The 21647-nt window shown below is 41.0% G+C and overlaps 1 protein-coding gene and 1 long non-coding RNA gene across 2 annotated transcripts in view; one reads left to right on the top strand and one right to left on the bottom strand.

The window, feature by feature from the left end:
• KCNMB1 (potassium calcium-activated channel subfamily M regulatory beta subunit 1) overlaps positions 1-13816 on the top strand; it is a 92197-nt gene extending 78381 nt beyond the window's left edge. The window contains exons 4-5 of the mRNA XM_040344697.1: positions 11845-12161; positions 12259-13816. Coding sequence (XP_040200631.1) covers positions 11845-12117 — 273 coding nt within the window. The 3' untranslated portion in view covers positions 12118-12161; positions 12259-13816. The remainder of the gene's footprint in view (positions 1-11844; positions 12162-12258) is intronic.
• A 4447-nt stretch (positions 13817-18263) lies between these two features.
• Positions 18264-21647, bottom strand: part of LOC120932366 — a 113141-nt gene continuing 109757 nt past the window's right edge. The window contains exon 3 of the long non-coding RNA XR_005747964.1: positions 18264-18492. This is a non-coding gene — a long non-coding RNA (uncharacterized LOC120932366). The remainder of the gene's footprint in view (positions 18493-21647) is intronic.

Here is a 21647-nt window from a genome sequence, read left to right as displayed (position 1 = left end):
GAGAGGAGATGACGGCTCGGTGATTTACGGCGGGCGCTCGTCCCCCTCCGAGGTATGCTATCGGCGTATAGCGCACACCCGTGATTTCCCCCCTATTTTCAGGGGAAAAAAGTCTGCGGTATACGCCGATAAATACGGTGTGTGTGTGTGTGTGTGTATATGTATGTGTGTGTATATATATATATATATATATATATATATTTTTTTTTTTGTTTTTTTTCTTCACAAAGTTGTCAATTTAGAAGATCTTTCTAACACATAGTATGTATATAGCAAAAATTACCCCCTAAAATACATTCTGCTACTCGTCCCGAGTATGGCGATACCTTATGTGTGAGACTTTTCCACAGCCTAGCCACATACAGAGGCTCAACATGCAAGTAGCACCTTCAGGCTTCTAACACATAGCATGTACACACCAAGAATTACACCCCAAAATACATTCTGCTGAGCAAAAGGTAATTAAAAAAGGCTCACCTATGGTTTTAGCAGGCAGGAATACTGTTCCAGAGAAGTCAAAGCATTGGTCCAGACAGCCAAAGGAAATGTCCAGGAATTATCCTGGCAGCAGACAGAGATATGGAAACGTATGAACATGGTCCATGGTTTAGCAGGCAGTTCAGGTGGCAGGCAGAGGCATGGCCAGTTCAGGTGGCAGGCAGAGGCATGGCCAGTTCAGATGGCAGGCAGAGGCATGGCCAGTTCAGATAGCAGCACTATAACATGGAAAAAAATCAAGAAATTGTGTTTCTGCCTTCAACGTGAATTGACCTTGGCCTGTTAAATGACCATGCTTTTTGTCTGCCTCCTAAACTCATCATTTGAGTACAGCACAGGGGTCTCACATATTTGAGGGGCTCCAGAAAATATTTTCAGAGTGGAGAAAATGTTTTTCTCTGGGTTTTGGGTTTCTCAGATTAGGGTCTGGAGACTCGGAGGCTTCGTAGAGATTTGGGTGGGAAGAAGCCTCTACCCCTGTCCTCAGGTCTTACCTGACCAAGACCATGTTATAGTGCTGGGTAAAGTAGTTATTCCTGCGCTACAGTGGAAACTATGTGTGCAGAGGGTAAAGGTGCGGCAACCTTATGGGCCAACCACTACCCACAGTGAGACATGGAAAAATCAAGAGATGGTGTTGCGCTCCAATAGCATAGAATGGTGTAATTAGTAAAAATGTATAAATAACCAAAATGGTATAATTGATAAATGAATATGCAAATAGACTGACTAAAAGATAAAAATCGCTATAAATGCTAAGATAAGGTGCATCCAAAGGTGTACTGAATGAATATGCAAACCGTGCAGATAAGGTGACTCAGGTGCATAAATAAAATCACAACGTAAAGATAATAATATATGCAGTCGCAGAGGAAATCGCAGGATGGTGTTATGCTCCAATCAAAATGAATGACTGGACATAACTGATATACAACAATGATGGATGAATAAAACTGAACTGAATAAAAGTGCAAATACATACAAATAGGTGACTGTATAATGTAAGTAAAATCACATCATATGAATGGTGGATGGAACTGCAAGATTGTCCAATTGTTACAAATTGTATATGGTGCAACTGCGACTCAGTCCAAGAGGTGAAGAAATTGCAAGGTGCAAGTAGAGTGCTGGGTGCAGAAATAGAATCGCAGCATAAAGATAATATATGCAGTCGCAGAGGAAATCGCAGGATAGTGAGTAACTTGTATGCGAACTTAATCGCCTCAAGGCGCTTGGCATCCAGAGTTGTACAGGTCTTTCAGAAGAGGTGGGTCTTTAGCTTTTTCCTGAATGCCCGATGGTTTTCTTCCAAGCGGATGATCGTGGGTAGAGCATTCCAGAGCCATGGTCCTTGGACCGAGAATCTTCGTTCTCCTTTCGATTTGTAGCGGGATTTAGGAACTTGGAGAAGGTTTTGGTTGGTTGACCGGAGCATGCGCTTGGTGACGTACGGTTTTATTTTCTCGCTTAAGTATTGAGGAGCTTTTCCCTGTGTACATTTGTGGGTGAGGCAGAGCGTCTTGAATGTCACCCGGTCCTGTACGGACAGCCAGTGGAGGGACCTCAAGACTGGGGAGACTGATTCCCACGGCTTTTTACCTGTTACCAGTCTGGCTGCCGTGTTCTGGACGACTTGTAGACGTGCCATCTGGTATTTTGGTAGTCCTAAGTAGAGGGAGTTTGCGTAGTCGAGTCGTGAGTTGATGATTGTTCCAACCACTACTGCCGTGTCTTATTTCGGGATAAAGGGGATGAGTCTACGTAGCATGCAGAGCAGATGATGAGAACTGCTGACGACTGATCCTATTTGTGCATCCATCGTCATGTCTGAGTCGAAGATGACTCCGAGACTTTTGATTTTTTTGCTTGGTGCGATGGTTTGTCCGAGGATGGTGGGTGGTGTCCATGTGGTCCTAGAAATGGATTTCTTATTTGCGTGAAGGATGAGTAGTTCTGTTTTGGATCCGTTAAGTTTGAGGGAGCTTTCGGTCATCCAATTGTCGATCAGTGTGAGGCACTTTCCAAGTTCATGAAATTGGTCTTTTTTGTTGGTGATTCGAAGGTAAAGCTGCGTGTCGTCCGCATAGGAGTGGTAGCGCAGGTCCTGTTTGCTGATGATTTTGAGGAGCGGGCGGATGTAGATGTTGAAGAGTACAGGTGAGAGGGGTGATCCTTGCGGGACTCCGCATGTGATGGTCCGTGTTTCTGATGTGAAATCTCCAAGTTTCACGGTCTGAGTGCGATATTCAAGGAAAGATGCGAACCACGGTAGGGCTGCGTCAGAGACTCCTGCTACTTCTTTGAGTCGCGTGAGCAATATGTTGTGATCTACTGTGTCGAAGGCTGCACTAAGGTCCAGCAGCACTAGGAGACAGGATTCTCCGTCATCTGCCGCTTCAAGGGCGTCATCCCATATCTTGAGAAGAGCCGTTTCTGGCCGTGGCCTGGGCGAAAACCTGATTGTAGAGGATCTAGGAGTTTGTGGTCGTCCAGGTGGAGCTGGAGCTGTTGCACTACTGCTTTCTCCATGATCTTGGAGATCGTGTTCAGGCTTGTTACCGGTCTGCGCTGGTTAGGGTCTTTCGGATCGAGGTTGGGCTTCTTTAAGAGGGGTTTTATTATGCCTTGTTTGAGGTTGTTCGGAACCATCCCTTCCCTGAATGATTGGTTTATGATGTGCGTTATGGTGGGTGCCAAGATGTCCGTGCATTCTTTCAAGAGTTTTGTCGGGATGATGTCGTTTGGGGATGTGTTGTCTCGGAGGCTTCCGATGATGTTTTTTGTGGTGTCGATAGTAATTGGGATCAGCTCGAAATTCATCGAAGTTTTGTTGATTTCTTCTTCTTGCTGTATCTGAGTGGGGTTTGTGTTTTTTTTCTGTTGAACTGTTGCCCGAATCTTTTCGATTTTGTCGATAAAAAAGTCAGATAGTTCATTGCAGAATTCTTATGTCTCACTTGCAGGGGGCTCCAAACAGGAGGGGTTCATAGCCTTAGAGACTAGTTTAAAAAGTTCCCGTGGATGGTTTATGGCTTTGGAGACGGTGTTTGCGAAATGGTCTTTTTTGGCTTTAAAGATCGCTTTGTGGTAATTTTTGGTGAGGGTTTTGTACTTTGTGAGGTTTTCTTTTGATGGGTTCCTCCTCCAGGCACCTTCAGCTCTTCTGCGTTCCTGTTTCAGTAGAGTGAGAGAGTCATTAAACCAGCCTGAGTTATTTTTCCGGTTTAGTTTTATGCTCCCATCAACATGAATGACTGAACATAACTGATATACACCGATGATGGATGATGCAACTGCGACTCAGTCCAGGAGGTAATGCAATTTAATCAAAAGAAATTGCAAAGTGCGAGTGAAGTGCTGGGTGCTAAATAACATCAGCAGGTGGCAAGGTGATTTGTTTGTGAATCTTCGGTGTATGGTGACACCCGAAGGTGTGCTAGTAAATTACCTTACGGCTGCAAGGTAAGCAGCTTTCAATAAAACCTGAGAACTAAGATACAATCCGCTCAAGACCATTAGTGGCCTTAAGGGTCAGAGGTCCTGAGGAGCCTTGACCGTACCCGGTGCCAAAGTCAAATGAGGGTGATCTTCTTGAGGGCTCGATACGGTCTTATTAGCACGATTTATCCAGGTGGCCCATATACCATAACATTTATCTTAGGGATCCTTGCAGGTCGCCATCCATTCCTCTGCAACCATGATATCATTCACTAAACAGATCCAGTCTGCTCAACTAGGTATCTGAGTTTTTTTTCCAGAAAACCAGAAATCGGTCTCCTTGCTGCATTTAAAAGATGAGGCAGTACAGAACTACTATAATGGCTGAGAGGGATGGCTGGGACGTGAAGCAGGAGTTCCAATGGGGAATCGTGCAGTTCGATGTCCAGAATTTCTTTGACCTGGGATCGGATGTCCTGCCAGTAGGGTTGCAACTTGGGGCACTCCCACAAAATGTGTAGGAATGTACCCCTATGTCCACACTCCCTCCAACAGGCATCCAACACAGTTGGGTAAATCTGAGCCATTTTGGAGGGGACCCTATACCAACGAGAAAGTATCTTTTATAACCATTTTCCTGAATTTTCTTGTCCACAGAGCTAGAATGGGTAAGGCGGTACAGGTGGTCAAGTTGCGTCTCAAAAACACATGCTGCAGGGGGGAGTGGATGGCCTGGGGCAGCCTCTGAAGGAAATGTTGGCGCTGTCTGTAACACCAGTCGTCCAAACAAACTGTAGTACTGTGCTCTCAGAGTATCCAGAGGCAGTAAGCCATTGTCTTGCACAAATCTGCCACATCGCATCTCCACGTCGGTGGCCCAGGATTGGAAGAAGAGTTGATTCCCCAGGGCGAACTAAGGGGTAGCCCCCAAGGGGAGTAAGAGAGGAGAATTGGTCTGGAGAAAATAAAAATTTTGCATGGTAAAAGAAAAACAGGTAAAACAGTTGTGGGAGCCTGATAGTCAGGGTCAGCTAATCTGAGGGTAAAGACCCTCAGAAGGGTAGGAGCTTCCCTGCCTGTAGGCTGTGAGCTCAGAGCGTGATGGAGAAGGAAGTGCCAGAGCCATCTTGGATTTCGGCCTGTGATGCGCTGTAGCCAAGGATAGGGTGAAAAAGTGTCCCCCTCTGGACTTCTTAGCATCCTTGAGCTGGTGCTACCCATTTGCGGGGTTTAGAGATGATAGCTACCAGTAAAAGGTCCAGCGAGCCTGAAAGACCAGGAGCTGCACAGGAACCTGTCCTACAGTTCCATGCGCCAAGGCATACCTCTTAACAGATTTAATTTTGTTCTCCCTGATTGTTTTAAAATGGTAGCCTTATGAATTTTGCCTCCCAACAAGAACAATAAAGGAGCCCTAAGAATGAACAAACAGCACAGACTTAATCAGCTGAGCAGAGTGTAGAGTAGATGCAAAGGTTTCCATATCCTGACCTTTCCATTATTGGATCTTAGTCCAGTTACACAGCCCAGGCCCGACCCTCCTGTACCGGGCCTGGTGCCCCCATCAGTTGAAAAGGGGGGCCCAGGCACCTGAATTCTTTCTTGGGTGTACATAATATAACTGGGTAAATTTTATAGGTAAAGTTGATCTAGGGAATATCCGATTGCCTTTTGGGGGATCAGAAAGGAATTGGATCATGCTTTGCTGGGGTTTTTCGTCTTCCTTTGGATCAACTGTGGGTATAGGATTGTGTATTTGGGATTGTACGATTGTGTTTTTTTTATTAATGGTTGAGCTATTGGTTTTCAACCTGACTAACTATGTTACTATTTGTAACTATGTAACCCCCTCTCACCCCTCTCTCTTTCTCACCTCTCTCACTCTCAGCCCCCCTCTCTCGCCAATTGCAGTGTTGGCACTTTGAAAAAAAAAGTTGGTTTTGTGTTGCAGTTTGGGCACTTGGGTTCGCCATCATTGGATTAGTGTGACAGGCTGCAGAGAGAGGATGGTGAAAGGCAGCAATGATAAAGTAAAGGGGAGTGTGACAGGCTGAAAGGGCACAAGAGAGGAGGGCTATCAAGGCTATAATGATACAAAAGAGAGGAGGGTGACAGGCTTCATAAACACCAGCTGGGTGCATTCTACCACTGGAATATTATGAGCTTGGTTGTTTTAAGTCTCTTCTACAATGGTTTATTGTGCAGGAATAATTGGCACAATTAAAGTGATACTGAACATACAGGGGGAGATTTACTAAAACTGGAGCACACAGAATCTGGTGCATCTGTGCATGTTAGCCAATTGACATCCAGGTTTTTTTGCAGAAACCTAATTGAATAAGCTAAAGTTAGAAACTGTTTACTATGCACAATAGCACCAGGTTTTGCATGCACCAGTTTTAGTAAATCCCCCCCCACAATATCAAAATGCCATCATGTCTTCTATTTATGTATAAAGATCATGGCACTGTTGCCGATAGGAGTTATGGGACGCATAAATCTTGTGAAAGTGGTGTTGCCCAAAATTCTTTACATGATATGGCACTTCCCGATATACTTGGTGCTTAAGCACTTTAAATCTATGGAATCGATACTCAAATCATTTATATGGGGAAAGAGTAGGCATAAACTACCCTGGGACAAATTGAAAAATCCCACAGATCTGGGTGGAACGTCATTATTGGGCTTTAACATGTATCACTTAGCGGCGCAGTTATTACAGCAATTTCACATTGATAAAACAGAACTAGATTTAGGAAAAAAAATAAAAGTGCCCCAAATGGACACACTTAACAGAAGACCCCTTTTTTGCAATCACAGGGGGTGTGAGAGGTGCAGAGATGGCGGGACCATGAACATCAGTGCTATACCACTATAGGCGCTTATGAGACGTCGTAACGGATAAACTTAAAATACCCCAGACACACAACCACACTCCGCTATGGAAAAACGTGACTCTCCCTGAATTTAAATCTATCCTAGACTCTGATATATGGAGCTCATGGGGAATTTTTTAATTGTCTCACCTAACTCTTGATAGCGAAATAAAACTTTTTGACAGACTCAGGTCTGAGTTTGAGTTACTGACTCGCATGCTCTTCAGATACTTACAAATCCAACACGCCTTCAGAGCACAGTTCCCGACTGGTATCCCCCAACTAGACAATAATCCTCTAATGGAAGTGATATGAAGCCCTAAGAAACAAATTTCCATCTTCTATAGTATGTTGCTACTACCTCCATCTTCCACATCGGCATATGTGCTGAAGGCCAGATGGGAGGTGGACGTGGAGGCAATTAGGGCCGAAACAACTAATCGATTAATCGACAACTAATCGATTAATCGACAACTAATCGATTATGAAATTAATCGATTACAATTTTCATAATCGAGTAATCGGGCAGTAACATAATGGGGTTAAAAAAACTAAAATTAGCCCTTTATATAGTACAAAAAAAAATAGTACAAAAAAGCAAATCGCTACTGTAAATATTACTTTCACTGTCCCACAGTAAAAAAAATGAACCCCTTACAGTAGCGATTATTTGCTCTTTTTGTACTTATCTTTGTTTTTTTAACCCCATTATGTTACTAAACATCTCAGGCCGAGTCACACCTCAGTTTTTGGGTGTTATTTGCAGAAACACACTACAGTTCATTTACATGTTTTCTTATGGGACACGTTCACATCCATGATTTTTTTTTCAGCTGCTGCGTATTTGGAAAGGGCAAGGACTTTTTAATGCAAAACGGTGCTATTTTTCTTTTTTTTTGTTCAATATACTTCAATGGAGAAGCTGCAGAAAAGCATGTAATGTGTTTTTGCGGCAATTTGTGTTTCGTAATTTGCTCAACAACAAATTGGCCCAAAAAAAAAAAAATACATATTTTTTTTTTAAGGCTATTATGCGATTAATCGAAACAATAATCGGCCAACTAATCGATTATTAAAATAATCGTTAGTTGCAGCCCTAGAGGCAACAGAGGATGAGAAATGGAGTGATGCCCTGGACACATGCAAACTAGTCTCCCCTAAACTTTCGACCGCCTTACACAGATCTATATACTTCACCGATCTTATCTTACTCCTCTTAAAATATCCAGGTACAAACTAAACCAAACTGCTCTAAGCCCAATGTGTAACCAGGAAACCGGCACATTTTATCACTTAATTTGGAGCTGCTCTAGGGTACAAGGCTACTGAACAGAAGTTGTACAATTCCCACACAATACAATGGGCTCCCCTCTTACACTGCACCCCAAACCTTGCCTATTTGCCTATTGGAGATATACCCAGAGCAAGATATGGATAAATTCACTAAAATCTTTCTAAATTAAATGCTTTTTTCTGCACAGAAAGTCCTGGGAAGGCAATGGATGAGAACTAATTCACCTGAGTTCAGTACATGGGTAGCAGAAGTAAATGATAGCTTGCCATATAAAAAACTCATATGCAAGCACAGAGGATGTCCGTCAACAATATAATACAATTTGGGATAGGTGGCTGCAAGCCACAGAAACCATTAGTTAGCAAGGCAAACCTTTCCTTTCGTTCCGAAATACCTCCCTCCACCAGCATGTCTGCTATTTAAAGAGGAGTTCCACCCAAAAATGGAACTTCCTCTTAACCCACTCCTCTCCCCCTTACATGCCACATTTGGCATGTAATTTTTTTTGGGGGGGAGTGGGGGCTTCGGGAGAAGGGGACTTCCTGTCCCACTTCCTCCTTCCGCCGAGGGGCTGCAAAGGCGATTAAGCTTAATCACCTTTTGGCAGCCCCTCCCTGTAGGCGATCGCCTAGGACACGTCAGGTCCTAGGCGATCACCTGTCCAATCAAACAGCGCAGCGTCGGACCGCGCTGCGCGCGCATGCGCAGTGGGTGTCCGGCCGTAAAGCCGAAAGCTGTCACGGCCAGGTGCCCACAGTGACAATGAAGACGCCGGCCGGGGAGGGGGGGAGAGGAGCGGACCCCCGGCCAGCGCGTCGCTGGAACGCTGGAGCAAGTAAGTGTCAGTTTATTAAAAGCCAGCAGCTACACTTTTTGTAGCTGCTGACTTTTAATAAACTTAAAAAATGGGTGGAAAACCCCTTTAATGGAAACTGAGTGATGACGACACATATGTCAACAATGTACCATGATTCTTATTATTAATATATTTTCTGTTATATGTTACAATTTACAAATAGAATATATGCATTAGAAATGTCAAATATGCATTGACGATCTTACCAACGGTTATCTCTTAACAGACATCTCATATATATAATATACTACATGCTGAGACATGCATATATTCTATTTGTAAATTGTTATATTTGTTACACTAAAGATACTGTTCAAAGTAAAAAAAAAAAGTAAAAAAAAAAAAATCATGGCACTGTATTCAATTTAATCTAAATGTAGCAGAGTCCCGGGTCTCCTTAAGTCTAAGAACTTCCAGAGCCAGGGACAGCTGACATCCTTCTATATAGAGTGGGTTGCAAGGAATAGTGGGTGTAATGTAAGGTAGGATTCACGGGAGCCAGACACTTCTTGAATGCAAACAGATTTATTTTCTCTTGAACAGAACAGTGGGAGAGAGGGTTTAGGGCCAGGACACCCTTAGGAAGTTGCAATGTCAATAAGCAGACTCAGACTTCTATAGGTAGACAGCCATGCAGGGAAAGGCATCCAGCAAGACACCACATCTGCATGTGTAGGAGTGCTGTCTCTTATGGCGACAGTCTTAGAACAGTTCCTAACACAAATTGTAACACCCTTTACTTTTATACAGTCACTTCTTGTAGACTTTCAACCCACTGAGCTTTCAGTCACCCTCACTAGACTTGCTGATTCGCTGCCACTGAACCCCATGAGCTCTTCTAATCTTCTTACTTTAGTATTTTCCCCAAGCATCACCCCCGATTCCCCACTGGGTCCCTGGCTTGGCACTCCAGATACTCCTCAAGCATTACCCGACTGGCTGGGTCTCTGGCTTGGCACCTGCTAAAGTTTCCCTATTCTTCACTGACAGAATACTGCTACGGTACATGCTTCAGCGGTGGTCCCTGGTAACAAGGCCATCTAGTGACAGAAGAGAGAAGTGCAGCAATTCCAGACATAGGGTGAAATTGATCCCTCACAATTGGCCAAGGCAATGATACCTGGCAGGTAAATTTAGGAGCAACCCTGCCTAGACTGTGTGTCTATGATGTATATGTGCTGGGATTAACAGGGAGATGAAGCCTCCATCAATCACCATCCTATGTCCCCCCCTATAGTGCTTAGCAATATTGTGACATGAAGGAGCATGAAGTGGAGCATCATTTACCACTGTGTATACACTTACATGTGTGACTCTATAGTCACACGGGCTGCACAGATAAATTATAATAAGGATCAAATGAACAGCTTAGAGTGGAAACTGAAACTGGAGCATAATTAGTAAATGTCAACAGCTGGTCTACACAATCTCAGGCTACAGCTGGGACACAGACGAGGAGGGAGGGACAATGAACAGTGGGATTAACCAAGATTTTTGCAATCTACAGAAACAAATGCTCTAGTGGATGAGTGAGTATGAACACTATGTAATATAGCATGTATTGACAGTTTTTGATTTGGGTTTAATGACACTTTAAGCACTTACCCAAAAGTTAATTACAAAATGTGAATGTATTTTAAATAATTATTTTGCTATGTTATTATTATTATTATTATGCCTCATGCATACTGGACGTTAAAAAACGCCAGTAGCTTTGCAGTGAGTTTTTCAACGTTTTTTCAATAGCGTTTCTTTAGCGTTTATTAGCATTTTTCCGCATTGGCGTTTTTTAGCGTTTTTTTGTTTCAATGGATCAGAAACGTTAAATCACGCTGGTGAGTGAAGTTTTTGAGCGTTTTTCGATGTTTATCAGCGTTTATCGGTGTTAGAGCGTTTTTAGGCCTCATGCACACTGGACGTTTTTACAGCAGCTGTTTTTGGCAGTAGACGTTTTCTACTGTCAATAAACTCTCCATCATGTTATCCTATGTGTCCATGCACACATAGGCTGTTATCAGCAGTTTTGGGCAGTGGTGTTTTTGAGCAGTAAAAAAAAAAAAAAAAAAGAGTGGGTTACGTGGGATCAGCATGCAAACTTTTTTTTAGAATGTCTTTTACACCCACTTTAAATCCAAAACATAATGTAATACATTGCAGCTTACTGAACCTTAGATGTTGTGACAGCATTCATTTTTATTTTTTTTAGGCTTTGTTTTCCCCCTCTGTTACCTTGTGATCTGGCTAGTAACACACCTCCACTATGGATAAAGGAGCACAGGGGCACCTTTGAATACCAGCATTGTTAATTTGCAGTTTTTTTTTCTTTTGTGATCAAGGTTTTACATAAATGGGTAAAAAACTGATCACTGTAAGCACCTCTGGGTAGGTAATGGGTTATGTTAGTATCTGTATTGTTTTGTGTAAAATGAAAAATGTATAAATTGTAATACTGTAAGTACCTCTGTCAGTGGTAAATGGTCTGTCTCCACACTCTTAACTGCTACATTTGCAGTAGTTCTTGTTCTGTTGAAAAACTGCAGACTTACTGGCTAGATCACCAGGTGAATATTAAGAAAAGAAAGTCTATATAATAAAAAATAACATAGCAATCACATCTAAGAATTGGTAAGCTGTAATATAATAAATGTTTGCTTTTGGGTTTAATACCGCTTTAAGGAAAGTTTTTAATAAAACTAGAGGAAGTAAATATTTTGGTTGTTTATGCATAGCAACCATAATTTCTCTTTTGTATTTCTTGTGTATATTATGGCAAGGAAACCACATGGTTTGTTACAACTGTTAACACTTCAAATTATTTTATTTATTTCAAACCTATTGTTAAGATTACAGATAATAAACAACTGTAATGTATTTTTTTTCAGTGTTCCTACATACCCGAATGCAAGCAAAACTACACAGAAGTAACATTGCATATACAAGACATTCAAAGGAAATTTAATAAATCATCTTCATTTGTTTGCTATTTTGACCCAAAAGGAAAATATAAGAGTACTATATTAATGAGAAAATTTGGACCCCAGAAGATGATTTCATATTTTTTTTGGCCAACGTCGATGTTTGCTGTTGGACTTTGCGTGGTTATTATTGTTAAAATCAGCCAATATTTTGCCAGGATTTCTTTGCAAGCAAACTAAGCACTTGACATTGTCAAAACCTAAACCAGCTATTTTGTATCTAAAATATTTTTTGTTTTGTAATTTACAAGCACAGTTGAATTCTATATAAATGAGTAAAGGAGGATGCTGAGCAAACAAGCAAATAAACATGGTATAAACAATGTAATTGTTACGATAGGTAGGTGGCTAATGTTGAGTAGTGCTTACTAAAGACACATGGACAAATATAAGCTGCTGCACATATTTAGTAACATCTTGTGGAACAAAACTCACCCCAACAACCCTTGTTTTTACTGTATCCCCCCTTCATCTTGCATTCCTCCTTAAATTTTGATACAATTTTTTTTACCTTTTTTATTTTTTTATGTTTGTAGCTCTTCCGGGTTTCTGGCCACGTGTGCACAAGTGCCGACGAGCTGTATAGTGACAATCTTCTAGGAGCTGGCAGCATTTCTGTACACAGACAAGAATCTCACTGTACATACATATGGGCCACTAGTACCTGCCAGGTCCAGGATACCTGGAAGACATTGGCGGCACATACATGAGAGATTTGGGTACTTATGTTAGTTTTTAGTTATATGTAAACAAACAGTTGCTAATTTTTGAAGGACTACACATCGAAATATATTTTTTTTCCATTTGTTGAGTTTTAGTAGGGAAGCTGGGAATTTTTTGCAAAAACACTCTGTATGACTAGTGTCACTATTTTATACCAAATATGGCCTGTTTTCACAAAAACTATTGCAGATAAAGTTCAAGAAACTGACAATTTCTTGAAAATCCAAGGATCTCACAATATTGTGTGACAGCACTACCGTTGTTGCCTTTTGTAGAAAAAATAAGTCCAGCTATTTTTTTTTTGTCTGAGGAGCTGACAATTTTACGTAGGGCTCAGTGTCACTATTTGTAGAATAGACGGAAGTAGAAAAGTAAAAATGTAAGTGATACATTTCCTTCATTGCCTGAATATATTTTTAGGACAAGAATTACAAAACACTTATTTTCTTTTGCAATGTATAGTAACAGTATATCAAGCAAACCCCCCCAATCTTCCTCATTAATTTGCTCAAAATGTGCAACTTCATAAGGGTTTATTCAGCCATATATGGCAGAAAAATGACAGAAGGGGGGCTTAAATACCATCTAGATCTCCCCTATATGGGCAAGTAGGTAGTCGCACCTCACTGGTGAACTGATTTTAGAGGTCAAAGGGTCTCCTAAACAGTTCCACTGTGCATGCAATGAGAATATTCACACCACTGCCATGGTATTATTGCCTCAATTTAGCAGGGGTGCCAAAGAGTCCGATGCCTATCGGCATCAGACATCGATGCTTTCTGAGGGAGGTCCCAGTTTTTTTTACAATAATTTTCACTTCGGTAAATGTTAATTAACGATTCTCAGTGAGTCCTTAATAAACATACACCTGGGTTTCTTTTAAGAAAGGCTTTTATCTTATTTGGAGCTGAAATCTAATTGCAAAACTTGTGGACTTGTACCGTCAGTGTCACTATTTATAGATAGATCTAAAGTCTGTTTCCAATAATTTCTTGTCATTCTGTTCTAAGAAGGTAGGTGTTATCTTTTCAAAACCCTATGCTAAAAAAAAAAGCTTGTTTTCTCAAAAATACTTTCAGGTTTAGTCAAAACAACTGATGATTTCCTGTAGATTACTATGACTGTCTGTCTAAATAAATGAAATCTGTTTTCACAAGGGATCTTGCTATCCTAATCCATGGAGCTGAGAATTTCTTGCAATATGCATCTACTGTCACTATTGCTAGAAAAGAGTAAACAAAAAATTCTTGCTGTTTTAGTCCATGGAGCTGATGGTTTTTCAAATGGCAAGTATGCAACTGTTGCTACTATTTATTGAAAAGCCTCCTTTTAGAAAAATGCTTTCCATTTTAGTCTTTATTGCAAAGCTCTACAATCTACTAATGTCACTATTTTTAGAAATAAGGCATGCATAAAGGTGTCTTGGTGTATTAGGCCGGGTTCATATAGGTGAAAATTGGATTCTGGTTTCCCTGCATCCAATTCGCATGACATACGAGTGTGCCTTGCCCGCAAGAGAGCATGTTCACACATGTCCGGGGCGACTGCGTTCCCCATTCCAATAGGGTCCTGTGTGTCTTTGGGTGCCATTCAGGAACAGGTGAACAGGGACGCACCGATCTCCATGCAAGGAACCGAGGTCGCACATATGTGAACGAGTTCTCAGAGCTTATCATTCTAAAGAAAATACCTGACTTCACAGAACAGATACTATCTTTGGTATACAGCACTATTGGAATGTTTGAAACAACTGTGTATGTTTTCAATATAATTTTGATTGGCCACCTCATTGCTTAACACTGTATTTGACAAAGAGAAAATATATATATATATTGTAATGTATGCACTCTCCAACATTCACTAATTCACCATCACTCTCACACATATCCACAGACACACACTTTATGAGTGACACATTTTCCCAACATCTATAATTGTTTAAGTTGTTAATTTAAGTTGTTAAGTTTTAAGTTGTTAATAAATACATTTTTTATAACACAAAACAAGTTTCCCTTTTCTTAAGAGACATCAAGATAATGATTTTTCTTATATAATTGGCTAACAAGCCATTCAAAACCTTATTGAGGTATTTACATCATGTAAATCAGTTACATAAACAAAGTCCATAAATAGAATCTAGAACACACAAAAAAGAAATCTACACAGCAATTTGTAAGTTTGAAACATATTTATTATGAAAACGGTTACATGTAGGTGAGGTTGAAATAAGACACAAGTCCATCAAGTCCAACCTATGTGTGTGATTCAATGTCAGTATTACCTTGTATATCCCTGTATGTTGTGGTAGTTCAGGTGCTTATTTAAGAGTTTCTTGAAACCATCCATGCCCCCCCGCTGAGACCACTGCCTGTGGAAGGGAATTCCATACCCTTGCCGCTCTTACAGTAAAGATACCTCTACATAGTTTAAGGTTAAACCTCTTTTCTTCTCATTTTAATAAGTGGCCACGTGTCTTGTTAAACTCCCTTACGCAAAAAAGTTTTATCCCTATTGTGGGGTCACCAGTATAATATTTGAAAATTTAAATCATATCCCCTCTCAAGCGTCTCTTCTCCAGCGAGAATAAGTTCAGTGCTCACAACCTTTCCTCATAACTAATATCCTCCAGACCCTTTATTAGCTTTGTTGTCCTTCTTTGTGCTTGCTCCATTTCCAGTACATCCTTCCTGAGGACTGGTGCCCAGAACTGAACAGCATACTCTAGGTGCGGCCGGACCAGAGTCTTGTAGAGTGGGAGAATTGTCGTTTTATCTCTGGAGTTAATCCCCTTTTTAATGCATGCCAATATTCTGCTTGCTTTGTTAGCAGCAGCTTGGCATTGCATGCCATTGTTGAGCCTATCATCTACTAGGACCCCAAGGTCCTTTTCTATCCTAGATTCCCCCAGAGGTTCTCCTCCTAGTGTACAGATTGCGTTAGTATTTTTGCCACCCAAATGCATTATTTTAAATTTTTCTACATTGAACCTCATTTGCCATGTAGTTGCCCACCTGATTAATTTGTTCAAATCTTTTTTCAAAGGTTTCCACATCCTGCGGAGAAGTTATTGCCTTGCTTAGCTTAGTATTGTCTGCAAATACAGAGATTGAGCTGTTTACCCTATCCTCCAAGTTGTTTATGAACAAATTAAACAGGATTGGTCCCAGCACAGAACCCTGGGGGACCCCACTACCCACCCTTGACCATTCTGAGTACTCCCCATTTATCGCCACCCTCTGAACTCTCCCTTGTAGCCAGTTTTCAATCCATGTACTCACCCTATGGTCCATGCCAATGGAACTTATTTTGTACAGTAAACATTTATGGAGGGAACTGTGTCAAATGCTTTTGCAAAATCCAGATACACCACGTCTATGGGCCTTCCTTTATCTAGATGGCAACTCACCTCCTCATAGAAGGTTAATAGATTGGTTTGGCAAGAACGATAGTTCATGAATCCATGCTGATTACTGCTAATGATACCATTCTCATTACTAAAATCTTGTATATACTGTAGTCGCTTATCAGCTCCAAGAGCTTACATACTATTGATGTTTTATTAATGTCAAGTTTCCCAAGTCTAATTTTAATTCTGTCCTCTGTTAATCATGGAGGTGCTTCCTGTGATGTGTTATGAGGATAGACACGCAGTTTTGGTTACTGAAGCCCCTCGATTCCCTCGTGAAGACTGAGGAGAAGAATACATTCAATATCTTCGCTATCTCCCCATCCTTTGTAATCAGTTGTCCTTCCTCATTCTTTATGGGGCCAATATGGCCTGTCCTCCTTTTTTTACCGTTTACATACTTAAAGCCGGGGTTCACCCTAAAAAATTTTTTTTCTTTATCTACCATACAAACGAGCATACTAGCGTCAGCTACAGTATGCCTTTTTTTTTTTGCGCTGTACTTACGGTTTAATCCGTAACTTTCGTTTCAGACTCCGGCCGGGAAATGGGCGTTCCTATGAAGAGGGGTATATGATTGACGTCTAGCTATGGTGCGTCATGCCTTCCGAAAAAAGCCGAAATAGGACGCGGACATATACGGCGCCTGCGCAGTCAGCTCCTAGTCTGTGCACAGGCGCCGTATAGCGCAGTGAAGAGCCGAGTCCTACTCCGGCTATTTTCGGAATGTGTGACGCGCCATAGCCGCCGTCAATCATGTTCCACTCTTCATAGGAACGCCTACTCCCCGCGGGTGTCTGAAATGAAAGTTACGGATTAAACCGTAAGTACAGCGCAAAAAAATAAAAAAAAAGGCATACTGTAGCTGATGCTAGTTTGGATGGTACAAAGTTGTGTTTTTGGGTGAACCTCCGCTTTAAAGTATTTTTTTTTGCTCTCCTCCACTATGTGTCTCATGTTCTATCTTAGACACCCTTATTGCACCCTTACATTTCTTGTTGCATTCTTTATAAAGTCTGAATACTGATGATGATCCCTCAACCTTGAATTTTTTGAAGGCCTCCAGGACTTTTGTTCACTCTTTTAAATGTATTACCCAATGCGATGCATTGGCTAATGTCCTTATTTAATATGCTCTTAAAGTAAACCCATCTCTCCTCCACGTTCCTTTGTTCCTAAGATTTTATCCCAATTTATGCCTTCTAGCAAGGTTCGTAGTTTAGGGAAGTCGGCCCTTTTGAAATTTAGCATCTTTGTATTCCCCTTATGTTTCCCATTTGTGTGATTTATACTGAAGCCAATTGACCTGTGATCGCTGTTACCTAAATTGCTCCGTATTTCCACATCCGTGATCAGATCTGTATTGTTGGTAATCAGTAGATCCAGTAATGCTTTATTTCTAGTTGGTGCATCTACTATCTGACCCATAAAATTGTCCTGCAAGACATTTAGGAACTGGCGAGCCTTAGATGAATGCGTGGTTCCCTCCACCCAGTCTGTCTGGACAATTAAAACCCCCCATTATGATAACACTTCCCATCCTTGCTGCTAATCCAAAAGTGGTTCTCAACTCAAACCAGTGAGGATTTGCTATGTTATGGAACATTTAGGGATGGTAAATGTGCCTATGCAGTACTTACCCTTTTTTTCTGGAATTTCTCCTGAAAAACAGCAATTCCTTTACTGGTATGAGAGTGCCTACAGTCTCATAGCTGTATATATGCAATGTAAGATTGAAGGCACTGTTGCCTCTGACTCCTAGTCTCAGGAGGTTTGGAGTGAGATTTAGTGATGTCATTTCTGTGCTGTTCACTAAGAGGGCCATCTCCACACAGAGACAGTGCAGAAAAATACATAGTAACTTGGTAATAAGGGAAAGATTAGCTGCAGGGGCCCACAGAGAAGACTTCAGATTTCTGTTCCTATGTTAGGATTTTGCCCAATGCCAAGGGGAAAAGACACACGAATAGGAGTCTGACCCAAACTAAACAACCACCATAGACAGTGACAGAACCGAGTTTAGAGGTGTCACCTGTGAGTGACAATGACTAACTGTGAGGTGCAGAACCTGAGAATGCTTGGACCACGGGAACTATAGCAAAAAGATTGACCACACAAAAAACAAACAACCAATGTGCAATGGAACAGAAGGATGCAAAAAAAAGTAAACAAAAAAAGAAGCATCCCCACAGATTTATTAGAGCAGCTGGTTGTCAGGGGAGCAAACAGACTAGATAAAGGCAAGGCAAAATACTAAACATAAAGAAAGAACTGAGCACACAGAAATTTGTATTCCAGCATTAGATGAAAAAATGCACCCCATTAAATGGTCTGTGGTAATGCAAACATTTTATTGAAATGTTCTGTAGCCAGATCCTCACATTTAAGGCACCTGAGAAATCTCTGACACAAGCTTTATTTCTCCCCTAGAATAAAAAAAAAAAAAAAAGTGTTGTATGAATATTATGGTATCAAGAATGCAGGAGTTTAACATAAACAAACAGTTCATCATTTCACAATGTCCAGCAAAACTGGGCCCTGAAATATAGGCCATTATACTCAGAACATTTGGAGTGAAGCCTAGCACAATCGTGACCTTTATAACAAAGATTACTTTATGACAAAGCCTGAAGAACATGATTCAGGTTCTCCCTAGATTCTGGAAGACAGAGAAGCCTCGTACACACGACCGAGGAACTCGACGGACACATTGTTTTCCTCGTTGAGTTCCTTGTTAGGCTGTCGAGGAACTCGACAAGGCAAGTTTCTCCATTCCCGTCGAGGAAAAAGAAGACATGCTCTATTTTTGGCTCGACGGGATCCTCGACAGTTTCCTCGTCGAAAAATGTACACACGACCGGTTTCCTCGGCAAAAAGAAAATACCAGCAAGTTTCTTGCTGGTTTTTGCAGAGAAACTCGGTCGTGTGTACGAGGCCTAAGACTCTCCCAGAAAATGTTTGATGGTCATGTATTGCCCCTGACACAAACTATAACCTCTAAAAACCATTTAAAACCAGCAGCTATCAGAGCTTAGGTGAGGGCTAAATCTTGGAACAGAGGTGAAATCTATGCACACCAAGAGAATATCTTGGTGTGCATCTCTGCATAAAGTACACAAAAAGTGTAATGAACAACCTTACTGTTGCCACGATTACCTTGGTTACATGAAATGCATTTCAGAATATTTTGCAAGTTTGGAAAAAAATACATCTATCCAAATTTTTTAAAAGAAAAGGTAATAAATAATAAAATGTAAAATTCCAATTTGGCAAAAAATAAATAAAAAATAAAAATGCTGAAAAAAGCCAATAACAAGTACAAAATATTTATTATGAAGCTTTTTACACAATCAGCATATGGAACACTTCCATTGTCAAATTTATACATTCTTAATAATCATAATTGGCTACAATTTTAAAATGGAAATATTAAAAGTATGTAGGAGCTGAAGTTTGAAAATGATTCTACCAACAATATTTCTTGTTAACATAACAGTTAATCAGAATATTTGATTCACTGTTAAAACTATAATATAGAAAGACACTATGATATAATTGGAAAAAATATTATTATCACACTTTTAACATATAAGACTCAAATGGCTTGTGCTGCAATTTTACATTATATTATATGAATATAATACAAATAATAAAGATAAACTTGAAGCCTGAGACTGGGAGTTGACACTTGCCTGGTTCCAAAGTGGCCACAAGATGTCACTCTGGTACATCTTACAGATCAATTTATTTTTCCCTGCTCAAACCGGAATGAAAAATACTACTGTCTATTCCTCTACCAATGGCAACTCAGGTCAGCTCTACCTGGTTTTCAGAAACTGTGATGCAAAAATGTTTGTACGATACATTTTCTTTATCTTTTCATCATTTGGGGTCTATGAGTTGGATGCTCCCAAAGTTCAGATTGTTCATACTTAATTTACTCTAACGTTAATCACTAACTCACTATTACAAATTCATTACAAACCTGAAAGTGCCAAAAGAAAACTTTCACGTGCACAAAAGGATTTCTGATATGTAAATATATATTACCTTCTCTACAAATATATCAGAGAGACAAAAATAGGATTTTTTAATACAGCTTACCTGTAAAATCCTTTTCTTGGAAATACATCACAGGACACAGAGCCTTAATTACTTAATAAGTTATGTAGTCACCACAGGTGATTGGACACTGGTTAACCCAATTAAAATTGAGTTCCTTCCCTATATAACCCACCAAATGGAGAGTGCCTCTGTTTTGTAGCAAAGCAATAAGTGTCCCACGTTTAACTTCGAAGAGGGGTGGGAGCTCTGTGTCCCGTGATGTATTTCCAATAAATACAGGTAAGGTAGGCTGTATTAAAAAATCCTATTTACTTGATCATACATCACTGAACACAGAGCCTTAATCACTTAATGGGATGTCCCATAGCAATGCTAAAATTATAGGGAAGGAGACACAGATCAGAAATAAGACCGCCATCGGGCCAGAGGATCTATACTGTTGCCTGCAGCACACTACGCCCACATCTACCTGGTAGAACTTAGTAAATGTATGGACCAAAGGCCAAGTAGCAGCCTTACAGATCTGAGCCATGGAGGCCTGGTGATGCATTGCCCATGAAGCACCAACTTGTCTAGCAGAGTGCGCCTTCACCTAAAAAGGAGGAATCTTCTTTTCTAACCATAGGCCTGAATAATGACTTGTCGAATCCAATCTGCAATAGTAGATTTCGACGCTGCCTGGCCCTTCCTTGGGCCCTGGCAAAATAAACAGACAATCAGTCTTTCGTATCTGAGCCGTAGCTTGCAGATAAACTTTCACTGATCTTACAACATCTAGAAAGTGTAGACCATCTTCCTCAGCAGACCGTGGATCTGGAAAAAAAGACGGTAGGACTATATCTTGATTTAGATGAAATCCTGAAACTTTCTTAGGTAAAAAAGTCGGGTGAGGACCCTGTCATCATGAACAATCATACAGTATACGGTTCTCTACATGAAAGAGCCGCTTATTCCGATACCCTCTTTGCCGAGGATTTGGCTACAAGAAAAAACAGTTTCTTTGTCAGTGATGACAATTAAAGAGCACAGTGGCATCAATTGGCACAGTGGCGACAATTAAAGGGCACAGTGGTGACAATTAAAGGGCACAGTGGCGACAATTAAAGGGCACAGTGGCATCAATTGGCACAGTGGTGACAATTAAAGGGCACAGTGGCGACAATTGGCACAGTGGCTGCGTTTGATGGCATGGCACAGTGGTGACAATTGATGGCACAGTGGCTGTGTTTGATGGCATGGCACAGTGACTGCATTTGATGGCATGGCACAGTGGTGACAATTGATGGCACAGTGGCTACGTTTGATGGCATGGCACAGTGGCTGCGTTTGATGGCATGGCACAGTGGCTGCGTTTGATGGCATGACACAGTGGTGACAATTGATAGCACAGTGGCTGCGTTTGATGGCATGGCACAGTGGTGACAATTGATGGCACAGTGGCTGTGTTTGATGGCATGGAACAGTGGCTGCGTTTGATGGCACAGTGGCTGCGTTTGATGACATGGCACAGTGACTG

This window comes from Rana temporaria, chromosome 3, assembly GCF_905171775.1.
Source record: "Rana temporaria chromosome 3, aRanTem1.1, whole genome shotgun sequence".
In the NCBI taxonomy this organism is placed as follows: Eukaryota; Metazoa; Chordata; class Amphibia; order Anura; family Ranidae; genus Rana; species Rana temporaria.
This window is presented reverse-complemented; position numbering and strand designations above follow the sequence as displayed.